The 13,531-nt window shown below is 36.4% G+C and overlaps 1 protein-coding gene across 2 annotated transcripts in view; it reads left to right on the plus strand.

Moving 5' to 3' along the window:
- The window catches only part of PARD3B (par-3 family cell polarity regulator beta), a 1,075,922-nt gene that overhangs the window by 748,473 nt on the left and 313,918 nt on the right, over positions 1-13,531 (plus strand). For both annotated transcript variants that reach the window (XM_066346722.1, XM_066346721.1), the window contains one exon: positions 13,181-13,387. In XM_066346722.1, the coding sequence (XP_066202819.1) occupies positions 13,181-13,387 (207 nt within the window). The remainder of the gene's footprint in view (positions 1-13,180; positions 13,388-13,531) is intronic.

Raw genomic sequence — 13,531 nt, forward strand, 5'->3', positions numbered from 1 at the left:
GATATAGTACTAAAGCACCGTCTCTCAGGGATGGTTTTCAAATCATCAGGGAGAGGGAACTCACAAAATACAATTGGAAATCCCCTAAATGCCCTGTAAAGTAGAGAATACAAAGTTGTTTCCAACAGATAGCTGTATCTTCAGTCAAGCATCAGATTAACTGATTGCCTTGTGATTAAAGGTGATGACACATGGAAGATTTAACTTTTGAAACACAAGAGTCACACTCCCTGTGATAAGAAGCTACTAGCATGAACATCAAACAGAGACCATTTTTTTTCACCTGTTAGAATGGCTACTCTCAAAAGAACAAGAGTTAATTAGTGCTGACTATGATGTGGAGAAAAGGGAAGACTTACTGTTGGTGGGAATGTAAACTGGTACAGCCACTGGGAAAACAGCATGGAGGTTCCTCAAAACATTAAAAATAGAACTAGCACTTTCATAATGGGTATATATCCAAAAAAATGAAATGACTATTTTGATAAGACATCTGTACTCCCATGTTTATTGCAGCATTATTCAGCATTATTCACAATACCCCAGACATGGAAACAACCCAAGTGTCCATTGATGTAGGAATGGGTAAAGAAAAGGTGACACACACACACACATATGAATATTATCGAAAATCCTAGTGTTTGTGACAACATGGATGGACCTTGAGAACACCATGCTAAGTGAAATATGACAGAGAAAGTGTATGACCTCACTATATGTAGAATCAAAAGAGGCTGAATTCATAGAAACAGGATAGAACAGTGTTTGCCAGGATTTGAGAGATGTGGAAGATGGGGAGATACAGGTCAAAGCTATAAGATGAGTAAGTTCTAAAATATAGCATGGTGACAATAGTTAATGATACTGTATTGTATATACTTGAAAGCTGCTAAGAGAGTAGATCTTAAATGTTCTCACCACACACAGAAATCCGTAATTATGTGAGATCAAGGAGGTGATAACTAACCTTGTTGTAACAATGCTTTCACAATGTATATATGTATCAAATCATCTCATTGTACACCTTAAACTCACACAATATTATGTGTCAATTATATATCAATGATAAATAATAAAATGTAACTCAGGGATTACATTTTGAAAAGAAAGAAAGCAGAGACTCAGAAAACAGTTTATTTCTTCAAACTCCCGCTCTCTCTCCTAGACACACGCTCACTAGAACACACTGTCATTGAGTGAGATGGTGAATGAAATTGCTCTCATTACTTAACTTATTTAACCCTGCCCCTCCTCCCTCCTTCTCCTCCTTTGTGGCTCTCTCTGGACGTGAATGTGCAAGTGAATTTGGGGAAGATCAGTTGTGTATGGTGTGATCTCATTTTGTACAGGAAGGGAGGGAACTTTGTAAATTATAAAGCCGGAAAGGAATGTTAGTTACTATTACACTTGCCTTCTATTTCTCTTAAGGCCAACCACAGTTCTGAGCAACAAACAATACTCAGTCAATACTCGTTGACAGCTGACTTGATTTTGGCTTGACATTAGATTGAAATCTTGTGTACAGTGTATCTATAAAGAGATTGTTATTTATATTAACATACGACTGGAAAAACCTCACTTTCTGTTCTGTAAATAACTCAGTAATTGAGAACTTATAATTGTTTTTAGTACAGTCAACTATTAAAAGGGTTTAAAATAATAAAGCAAAAAGTATAAAAATAATCTTTGATCCTAAAAACTACAGGTACTCCATTTATACATTATATAGAAATATCTTCTAAGTGTAGACCCTTCAAGAAATCAGTTTGACCTTTGAGTTATGCTAATGATTTTTAAGAAATTTATTAGAATTATTTATATTATACTTTACTTTGAGATTCTATAACATACAACACACATAACACATAAACCATTCAACAATTAAAGATGTGTGTTGAAGCAGGTCCTACAAAGAGTAAATGGCGAACAGGAAAAGGGGGGTGGGTATCACTGAAACAGTCCTGTGCAGAGTGGAAAGCCTGTTACTAGGATATACAAGAAGGAGCTGAAGACAAATAAAGGTGTTCTTGGCAGAGGATAAAAATAAGGTGACTCAGCCTGACCGGTGGTAGTGCAGTGGTAGAGCATCAACCTGAGACACTGAGATGCCATGTTCGAAACCCCAAGGTCACCGGCTTGAGTACAGGGTTGCTGGCTAAGCATGGGGTCTTCCGCTTGAGCCTGGGATCATCAACAGTACCCAATGGTAACTAGCTTGAGCCCAAAGGTCACTGGCTTGAAGCCCAAGGTCACTCACTGGCTTGAGCAAGGTGTCACTGGCTCAGCTAGAGCCCCTCCCCCCATTAAGGCACATATGAGAAGCAATTGATAAACAATTAAAGTGATACAACTACGAGTTAATGCTTTTTATCTCTCTCCCTCTCCCCCCCTGTCTCTGTGTCTCTCTCCCCCCAAAAATAGATAAATGAATAAATAAGGTGACTTAAAGTGTATATAAGGAAATAGAAATGGCAGGAAAGATTGATATAACAAAGAAGATAAAGGAAAGTAATGACTCTTATGAAAAGAAAGACCAATACATAGAGAAGATGAGTAAGTAGGGTAGAAATGATTAAATCCTTAAAAGTGGCCCAAAAGAACTAAGGGTTGTATTAACAAAGAACAGGAAGCTCTGTGTGGGCTTGAGGAAGTGAAGCCAATGTGGGGCGTGTTTCTCCAGGTAAAACTTTGTTCACCCTCACAGCACTGGCAAACATCCAGCGCTAAAACCACCCTTTACTTTCAGCTTCATTTATTCCTACAACAAATATTTATTTAGTATTTCTCTGTGCTAAGGATACAAAAATCAACATGACTAAGAACGTGGTGGTGGCAGTTATCCATCCTCTTGATTTTATTTCACCGGGAGAAAAGCTTGCCCTGTCAATTTTTCTGACTCTCAAAATGAGTCCTTTTCTTCCAGTTAAATAATACAAGTAGTAGGGGTTTTGTTTTGTTTTGTTTAGTGGCCACCTTTTCCTTCAGAGACCCATGCTATTTAACGTTTTAATTCATTATTGTCTTATACGCCAATGTTTTTATTTGTTTTTAATCTAGTAGAGTTTTCTTGATGAGGCAGGTAGAGGAAAAACAAAAGATTAAAACAAAATCAGTCTATTGGAAATGAAATAGTCTGAGTTCTTCAGTTGCCTTAACAGAATCTACCCAGAGATATGGTTTTATATATTTTTAAAAATAATTTAGTGATGAAATTGAACATGTACTCTACTCATCCACAAAGTAGAGGAAAAAAAGAAAGTGTCACAAGAATATTTTCAATGTAATAAAGTCACTATCTATTAATTTGTTGAACGTAATTTAAGTGCAAGGAAGAAATCAAAATATGGCATACGATTTTGACTTTCAGTTTATAAAAGAAAGATCCTTGGTTAAGAAAAATTAAAGACTCTTGGAGGACCATGACTATACACACAATTAAAGCATTTGTTGTCTTTGCTCACCTAATCTTCCTATATTTTCTCTAGATATTTTTACTTTAAAATAGATAACGTGTGGAGACAGAGGAGGAGAGATTATGCAAATATATGAATCTTAATGAGAAGCTCATTATTGAACATTTTGACATGAATTTCAGGAAATGATAAAAGACCCTGGGATTTATTGAGACTTAAGAGAAAAAAAACTGCTCCTAGAGAACTTAGAAATTGCCAGTAAAAGAACTGAGACACACATGACAGCAGATAATGTATAAACCAGATTACATTATGCCCTCTGGTAATGAATAGGAAATGGGGCACTGTGATAAGCTTGGAATGATGATCAATATTTGGAATACTGAGATAGGCCAGAAGTAATTAGTCCTATTATGGACACAGTTAGTACAGATAACACAATTTGGGAAATTATACATTTGGATATTATGGGGAATTTTTTTTTCTAGGCTAATGGATTTGCAACGATATCTATTAAAGCACATAAGACATTTTGCCTCTAGGGAAACTACTAAAAAATCAAATATACAAAATTTTCAGTAAGTATAATCTAAAGTAAAAAGACAAAGTGATGTATTGAAGGAATAAAATGGTGGTGTGACTTTCTACTTGGAATTTATAATCATTTTTCATTCAAAGAGATTTAAGCCTATTAATTTCACATCACAACTCCCCATGAAGCAAGTAAAGCATTTCTATTGTATTTGCCCAAGTTCATTGCTCATAATACAGAAAGACCAAACTGATCATGAAAGCAAGCAAGCTATCTTGACGAATTCCTGGCCTTTTCAGGTTTCATGCTATGACCCCTGGATAGCATCGCAATCATTTTGATCCCCAATTTAGGACTGGGCACAATTCCTTTATTTTTTAAAATATCTATTGTTAATTTATCATAAGTATTTGTTAATTATTAAGCTCTAGCAGGAAGAAAAATGTGCCATGTATCTGAAAGTGAATACCTTTCTCCAAATAATTTCTTACGTTTTAATAAGAATGTATTGGAAGCAATTTCATCAATAATGGAAGATTCAATTACTGGTCTTCTGGATTAAGACATTCTTTTAATGTGAGATTTTTAATGTCAGAATGGGGAAATTCAAACATTGCCAATGAAATCTCTGACTAATTAAGTGATTATAGCCTAAAGGGAAGGGCAACCGAGGCGCCATCATTAATCTTCCCACGAGCAGCGTCTGTATGGGATGAACAGATAGATGTACATATATATATATATATACTTTATTTCAGAAGAAAAGTGTAAAGATTTATTGGAAAAATAAGTCAGGTCAGCTTTTAAACATAAAAAAAGGGAAGATGGTATTTCTCTATGCAGCCCCTTTCAGCGTTCTGCAGAGGAACAGTTGTATCCAAGAGTTAAGGAGTGGACTGACCAAATGGATTGTGCAGGGCCTTGACTTACTCACACGTGCAGGGGCGAGGGTGGGATTCAGCTGGGTCGCATCGGTTCGGCAGCACCGATACCTAATTTTTTGTTGAGTTCAGCAAACCGGTTGTTAAAATGGCACTTGTAATCAGGGGTCTCTCTGAGTTGGTTGTCTGGGCAGCCGCCCAAAGTGCGCATTACAAATTTACATTCCTTACTCTCTTTTAATGTTCATTTGCACAACAGCCTGTTCTAAGTGCCCATAGTAACGTTCATTTTTGTCCATACATGAAAAAAATTGAAAGTGAGGACACTGATCAAGAAGCAAAATGAAAATATCTTCATTAAATAACTGTTTTATTGTTTTTTTGTCAGGTATTATTTAATATTTTTACATTAATACTTTTAAATTCTTGTAACATAATCTAGTTTTGTGTACCTCTTTTATTGTTCTCATTTAAGTATTAAACGTGTGAAATAATAAACTACCCGTCGGTATCTCATTTTTTTATACTTAAAATGGTCATTAGAGCAAAGAACCGGTTGTTAAATTATTTGAATCCCACCACTGTTTAGAAGTAGTAGTGACAATTATTATCACCACTGTTTTAGGAGCACTATTGCATCCTTGTCTTATCCTCATCTTACAGATTAAGAAACTGAGGTTCAGTGGATTTAATAACTCCAGAAATAAGTAGCAGAGTGGGGCATGCTGAGATTTTTCACAGCCTCTCCTCATAATCACTCACGATTAACCACTACTCTCTAGACCAGTGTTTCCCAACCTTTTTTGTGCCATGCCCCACATTAACCTTTCTAAAATTTTTATGTCCCCCCCTATGTAACATACATAATCTTTAACATTAAAAAATTGATCTGTTCACTTAATAAACATAAATGATAGGTTCTAGGAAGAAATCACTATGAAATTGTTAACAAAACACAGTAAGTAAAATTTCAAAACATATAATAAAAAACAGAAATTTAAATTCCAAATAATTTTAATACAGATTTTTCTATATTAATTTATTATTTTAATTTAGTGTGATCCTTGCGCTTGATGCTTGCTGCACAGAGATTTTATATTAGGTTCCAATTTGGTTAGCTTTAGTCTCAAGTCTCCACGTTGTGTTATATCCAGCCGATTTCTTTTTTTTACCAGTAAATCATTTACAGCACTAAATCCACATTCAGCTAAAAATGAAGATGGAAACGGTAGCAATAGTTTTCTTGCACATTTGGTTGAATCTGGGTATTTGATTTCTGTTTCCTCACAAAGCCATGCCATCGCTCCTTTGATATTAAATAAAGCTTTAACTGACTCATCATTTTGCAATTCTGCGAGTTCTTCTTGATACTGCATATTTGATATATCAGACAAATCCACTAACATTGGCTGCATCATCCATGTTGGGAAATCAATTTGTTTTAAATCAGAAAACCTTTCTTTTAAATCAGCCGATAGAATATTCAAATGATTGACAATAACAAGTAAAGCGGTATCAGTTACTTCACATTTTTGGAGCCAATGAAACTGTTTAAAGGTTTTGTTGTTAATATGTTTCTGACATAACTCAATATTGGTAATGAAACCAAATATCTTTGCTTTTGCATCGACAAGAGTTTTATTTGTTCCTTGAAGTTGCTTATTTAATATATTTAGTTTTTCAAAGATATCGGCTAAATAACTCACAAATGCTTTACCATCTATTGTTAACAGATACTTCATTTCAGGTTTGTCGCTTAAAAAATCACTAAGAGTATCAAACAGTTCCATAAATCTTTTCAAACAGTTTCCTTTAGATAGCCATCTGACTTCAGTATGAAGTAAAAGTCTCACATGGTCTTCATTTTGTTCTTCACAAAATAGCTTGAAAAGACATTCACATTTGGCACTAGCTTTAATAGCATTAACACACTTTATTACTGTATGTAATACTTCATTCAGAACAGGCAAGATGTTTTTAGCTACCAAGTTTTCCCTATGAATAACACAATGCACAAGAATCATTTCTGGATTCGCCTCTTTCATCAATTTTAAGCAGCCATTTTTCTTGCCCATCATATTGGGAGCACCATCTGCAGCACAAGATGTTATATATTTCATTGGTATATCATTGACATCTAAGTAGTTTTTTTAGCTTATTATATATATCTTTGGAGGTAGTGGTGCTTTCTAATCTTTTACAGAACAACATTTCTTCAGCAAAATGTCCTTTATCAATATATTAATTTCTTACGTAAGTTATCAATACTGTCTCACTGTCTCTCAAAGTTGATTCATCCATTTGCAAGGAGAATTTTCTTGTTTTCAGCTTTTCAATAAGTTATTTTTCAATATCCTCACTCATTTCGTCTATTCTTCTGCTAACAGTATTGTTACTGAGTGGCATAGCTTTTACATCTTTGTCATCTTTTTCAAGAACCATTTTAAGAAATGCTGATATTGATGGTTTTATTAAGTTCTCTCCTATAGTGTGATTTTTCCAGTTTTAGCGATGAATAAAGAAATTTGATAACTAGCCTCAAGAACACAATTATTAGTTGAAGTATGAGCAGTAAATAGAGACTTTAATGTTGTTCTTTTTTCAAAATTTTTCTTTAAAGTTTTAAAGTAACTCAAATCTGAATTAATATGAGCACTATGTTTCGCCTTCAAATGCGCCTCAAGACAACCTCGTTCCATTGATTCGTTGGTCAAGCATTGCTGGCATAAAAGACAAAAAGGAATCTGCTCATAGTGAACAGCGGATATGAACCCAAATTTTAAATATTCCTCTGAATATTGACGAGTTTTTTTCTTGCTTGCACCACTCATTTTACTATGGGCTATAAGAAATAAAAATAAGATCAATTAAAAACTAATATTAAAATATGTGTTAAAATACATTCAATGTGACATAGAGTAAACGTATACTAAAAATTCATATTTATTTAAATGTATATAACACATTTACTACACTACCACCGCAAATCAAAAGGTATCTATATTTTTTCCACTTGACAAAATTTTCTTGAAAGTTATGCTTCTAAAATTAAAATTGTCGTGCATGCACTATTATAGCCCCAATAATATTTATAAAATATTATTGCTTTCTAGCCCCAATGCAAGAAGTACTTAATAAAGAGTTTAATATTGATAAAAATAAAATCAAATACTTACCAATTATATCTATACAATATATATATGTATATTTATTAAATCAACGAGCTTTTACAACAGTTTTGACTGACACTTATTTCAAATTAACACCAACTGAATGAGTGAAACACTACAGAAGTTGCGATGGGCCAATTAGGTGAGAATAACTGCGTTGTTTAACGAGTTTTTAAAACGTCCAGGGTTCCCCGAGGCAGACGGCACACTCCGCGGTGAACCCAGGACGAAGTTTACTTGACGACGCCAATCACCCAGTTGATATTTTGGTCTCGTCAAATGAAATTATACTTAATAATTATTTACCACAATTATTTAAGAATTGCATTTTTTGTTAAATTTGGCACCGATATCTAGCATTGCATTTAAATGGCCCAGGGCGAAAGAGTTAAAGTCCTGTCGAGTCCATTTTCAAATTGCCCCTCTTAACTATCGAATTGCCTGTGGGGCGTGAGCCCCACGTTGGGAAACACCACTCTAGACTGTTTTTTATTCTGTTATCCTAATCACCTGCCTTGCAGGGACCAAGAACAGCTCTCAGACTGAGGGCAGGGGCAGGAAACCAAGGCTGAGTCAAAGGAACTGAGGCTCCCATCCAAACAATTCTCCCGGAGGGACTTTCTATTTCATTGTATTTTGAAAAAGGGCTTTCTAGCTAGAAAGCTGGTGCAATGGTTTTCCAGTGTTTTAAGAATCTGTTTTAGCCTGATCGGGCAGAGGCACAGTGGATAGAGCATCGGGCTGGGATGCAGAGGACCCAGGTTTTAAACCCCGAGGTCGCCGGCTTGACTGTGGGCTCATCAGGCTCAGGCACGGGGTCGCTGGCTTGAGTGTGGGATCATAGACATGACCCCATGGTCACTGGCCTGAGCCCAAGGTCTCTGGCTTGAGTGTGGGGTCACTCAGTCTGCTGTAGCCCCCCCCTCCAGTCAAGGCACATTTGGGAAAGCAATCAATGAACAACTAAAGTGCCACAATGAAGAACTGATGCTTCTCATCTCTCTCCCTTTCTGTCTGTCCATTCCTATCTGTCCCTCTCTCTGTCTTTCTCTCTGTGTCTCTGTCACAAAACAAAAAAAAAAGGAATCTGTTTTGCAGGGGCACCTCTCCACCTGCACGGTTGCTGTGTACTCCCCTCTACTCACACTGTTTTATGCACATGAGAGACTTGATGGCATGACTTCCTTACATCTTTAATCTTGGAGTGTGTGTTCATTCTCTTCATAACATTGTGTTTTCCTGGATGGCATAAAGTAGTGGATGTGTCTGAGGAATGGTGGGACCAGAAGGCATGACACTGAAACTTCCCTTTACTCTGTATGAGGAAGGCTTCTGGGACCAAGTCAAAACAATCCCCATCAGTTGAGAATATGAGAATATTTGAAAATTTTATAACATCTTTAAAATAAATTATTACAATGGTATTTTGTTATGATGCATTTATTTTAAGGGAGCATTTGGCATGTGGAACTTTAAGAATATTTTTATTATATCACCTTACAAATAATTTTTAACATGTGAGATCCCTCCTTTAGCAGCCTTGATAACTGTTATAACATTTATTTTTAGATGTTTGTGTATGTCAAGTTCGTATTTCTGATGGCGAGATAAGTTTATCAGGATCTTAGAGAATATGGTCACTGGATATAGAAGTCATAAGTTAAAAAATAAAGCCTTGTTATTAAACTTTGAAAGATTTATTCGTTGGCATTTGCAACTAACCTAAGCTGGCCTGGAAATCATTGAACAGTCATATTCCGATTAGTTCTGTAGGTGCTCAAAGCAGGACAAGTAAATACTCAGATTTGGACAAAGTCCACCCCATGACTGATCACACGTGGTATTCATAGATCATTCTCTCAGACAATTACTTAAACTCAGCCACAGCCAGTATCATATCAGCTACAGATGAAAATGTGAGGAGTGATCATAATTTAAAATGACTTCAATGGGATAGAATGAGGTTTTGATTTTGATTAATTACTTATTTTATATTATTCCTTCAAAGAGACCTTTACTTTTAGTGGAATCCTAAAAAAATGTGATTTGGGTAAATAAGCTATAAGTAGACAGTGAATCTTCCCATTATAAAGGCTACAGACTTCCCAATGCATTATGAACCCAAACTGGAGTTGGTGAGGGTAGGAGTAGAGAAGAGAGATAGAATGTAACTATTTATTGTACATGATAAAATCTTTATGTGGTAGGATATTTTATTCTAAGTGTTTGGTTGGAATCTAGTGCTGATGCCCATCAGTTGACATAATAATCTCTCCCACAACCAGTAACCTTGACTTTGTCGGAACCCTTCTGACATAATGGAAATGTGAGTCCTGGTCAAGGTCCACGTCAGAGTCCCCTTTCTCTTGGAGATTCAGTTCTGTCAAGTCAATGCACCTGTAAGTCTTTGTTAAGACTTTCCTGAGTTTGGATTCTCCTCTTTACCATCAATCTCTCTTCCACTGCTACACCTTGTTTGCTCCCTAGGAATAAATACAAACATTGTTTCTCAAGCCTGAAAACCCCCAAATCCACATTATATCTCAGCCACCCTTTCTGCATTTAGTTGCGCTGTGTACTGCCTCCGATAGAGCTAGGTGAGCTAGGTGTCATTTTAGCCAACATCAGTTCATACTTCTAATTTGTGATTTCTCTTTATACAAAGTGAATTAATTGCTGGCCCTTAATACTGAAAAATGCATGAATCCTTGGTATTCAGTTTACTTAGAATGAGTAACAATGTATTTGTTCCTTTTCAAATACCACTTCTTGCTAAGCTCCAGATGAGCTCCTTTTAGATAACATGCCTTATAGGTTGGATGATGTATTCATTTTCATGTTCCCTGGAATTTATTGCTAAGAGTTGATGTGAATACTTACAGTTTGGGTTCTAATATAATCTCCTGGATGGCAATTAATAAATAAAAGATGGTTACTGTTGTTGACAGAAGAAGGCTTTCTAAGATACTTTTCATCTTTGTGTTTACACCAGACTTCATATCAGACATCCCCAGGGCTTGATGGTGTAAAATATTTTCTTTAAACTCCAAAGCTTTTACTGTTACTTCAACACCCCAAGCTTCTGTGTTGCTTTTTGTTTTCTTGTCAGAAATGATTTTATTCTATTTCTATTTCTTCAACTTACCTTCCTTCCTGGGAATAGAAGAAACATCCCCCTTTCTGGATTCCTTAGTAATGTATTCTCAGTACTTATGACTTGCAAATAGTGCCTGAAATTTCTTGTAATTTTGGTTTTTAGCTTAGTCTCATCCCTGTTACATTTATTGGAGACACACTGTCACTCTATGAAGTGCAGTGTTTAGTGTCATCATGTATATAGCTCAAAGTGCAAAATTGCCTCCTGTAAGTTAATGATGAAACTGTAAAATAATATATATCCAGTTTTTACAGTGTGCCTGCTTGACGAGGCTCAGGACTAATCTACACTAACGCTCTTATTTTAGAATTGAGGAATCTGTTAGCCAATTTAAATGACTTGACCATAACCAAGTACTGAGCAGAGGCCAAGTGCTGCTCTAGGCAAAACGGCGCAGAGGAGGTAGAATGAGGCTGCCTCGGGGCCAGTCCCAGTTCTGATGCTGGTTAAATGTGCAACTCTGGACCAGGTATTTCACTGCTCTGTGCCTTGGTTTCCTCATCTGTGAAATGGGGCTAATGCGCAGTAACACAACTCTAAGGATTATAGTGAGTTAATATAGGTAAAGCACTTAGAACAGGACTAAACAGTGTTAACTTTCAGCATTGTTGTCATTATTTTTACTTTTAATATGTCCAGAACATATGGAAGAGTGTGTATTCTTATTTAACGTTATGTGTGTTTATATAGGCACTTCATCTTTGTTGTACTACTTTTGTATCCTTTGTTTTACTTGGTACTTACTGTGTTAAGCATTTAGTGCAGTGGTTCTCAACCTTTCTAATACCGTGACCCCGCAATACAGTTCCTCATGTTGCGGTGACCCCAAACCAAAGAATAATTTTGGTGGCTACTTCATAACTGTAATTTTGCTACAGTTATGATTCGGAATGTAAATACCTGATATGCATTATGTATTTTCCGATGGCTTTAGGCGACCCCACCGGGGTCATGACCCACAGGTTGAGAACTGCTGATTTAGTGGCAGTGTCCATGGTGGGGGCAGCGATAGAGCAAAAACAGCAATCACAGTAAGACAAGACAGCACTGTCTAGTGAGTCTGACTGTCTGCTAGGCATTGAAGTGCAGGCACTTGATGCACATACCCCTCCATATGCACCCGTATCACTATCACATTCATTTCCACTGAAAAAACCACAACGTAGTTATTTCCAGTTAGGCAGGTGTTGCCTCGTCATAATAATAATCTCCTTCATAATTGAAGAGAATCATGATTTTTGGCCCTGATGGAAAAGAGCCCTGATAGAATTCCTTCCATTTTTAACATAAACTTGTGCTGCTGGTATTTCTGTAGCGTCATCCTGGTCTGGGCACCTGGGAGCCTGGCTGTGGGTGGAATGGGGTCAGTGCATGGGGGGAAGGGAGGCCGACAGAGGGCAAGGCAAACAGTACACATGAAAAATACTAGGTTACAACACAAATTCTTCTTTCAGTTTTATTTAGAAAATTAAATTTAATGGGGTGACATTGATCAATAAGAATACATAGGTTTCAGGTAAACATTTCTTTAGCATTTGAACTGTTGATTATGTTGTATACTCATTACCCAAAGTCAAATCAAAAAGGTATTTAGGTTTTGTTTTTTTCTTTTTGGAATATTATATTATATTATATTATATTATATTATATTATATTATATTTATTATATTATATTAAAAAGTTGCCCCCTTCGTAAATACCCAAAAAGAAATATATAATTTGTAATAATAAACACTGACACAGAAAAGTTGTTTTCATTCTTGCTTTGCTTTTATTTGTCTGTAGACTGATATTTTAAATTGTACCACAACTTTATCCAAAGGGAAACTAAGGCTCAAAGAAATCAAACCACTTGCTCAAAGTCACTAAAAGTGGCAAAGCTGGGGTTTATTTCCAATGGCCACCCGCTTCACACACCTTTTCGTAAGATGCCCCCAAAAAAGAAATATTTTTGGAACAACAGCCCTTTCCAGGACACCACACTGTTTCGGTATGGAAAAGGTAACCTGTTGCCCTTTCTTTTCCAGAATCTCCAAGCAAAGACTTCGGTCCAACTCTAGGTTTGAAAAAGTCCAGCTCCTTGGAGAGCCTCCAGACCGCGGTGGCCGAGGTCCGGAAGAACGAACTGCCCTTCCACAGGCCCCGCCCGCACATGGTCCGCGGCCGCGGCTGCAACGAGAGCTTCCGAGCGGCCATTGACAAATCTTACGATGGACCCGAAGAGTTAGAAACTGGTAGGGCGACGTGCTTCCTAAAGTGGTTTCTTCGTCTCGTTATTCCCCACGAATCACAGGCTAGAATGTGTGCTTAACTACGGAGAGAAATGATTTAAGTCTCCCAATTATATTTTTGATATTAAAAGTAATTCATTTTCCTGA

Source organism: Saccopteryx leptura, chromosome 7, assembly GCF_036850995.1.
Source record: "Saccopteryx leptura isolate mSacLep1 chromosome 7, mSacLep1_pri_phased_curated, whole genome shotgun sequence".
Taxonomy (NCBI): Eukaryota; Metazoa; Chordata; class Mammalia; order Chiroptera; family Emballonuridae; genus Saccopteryx; species Saccopteryx leptura.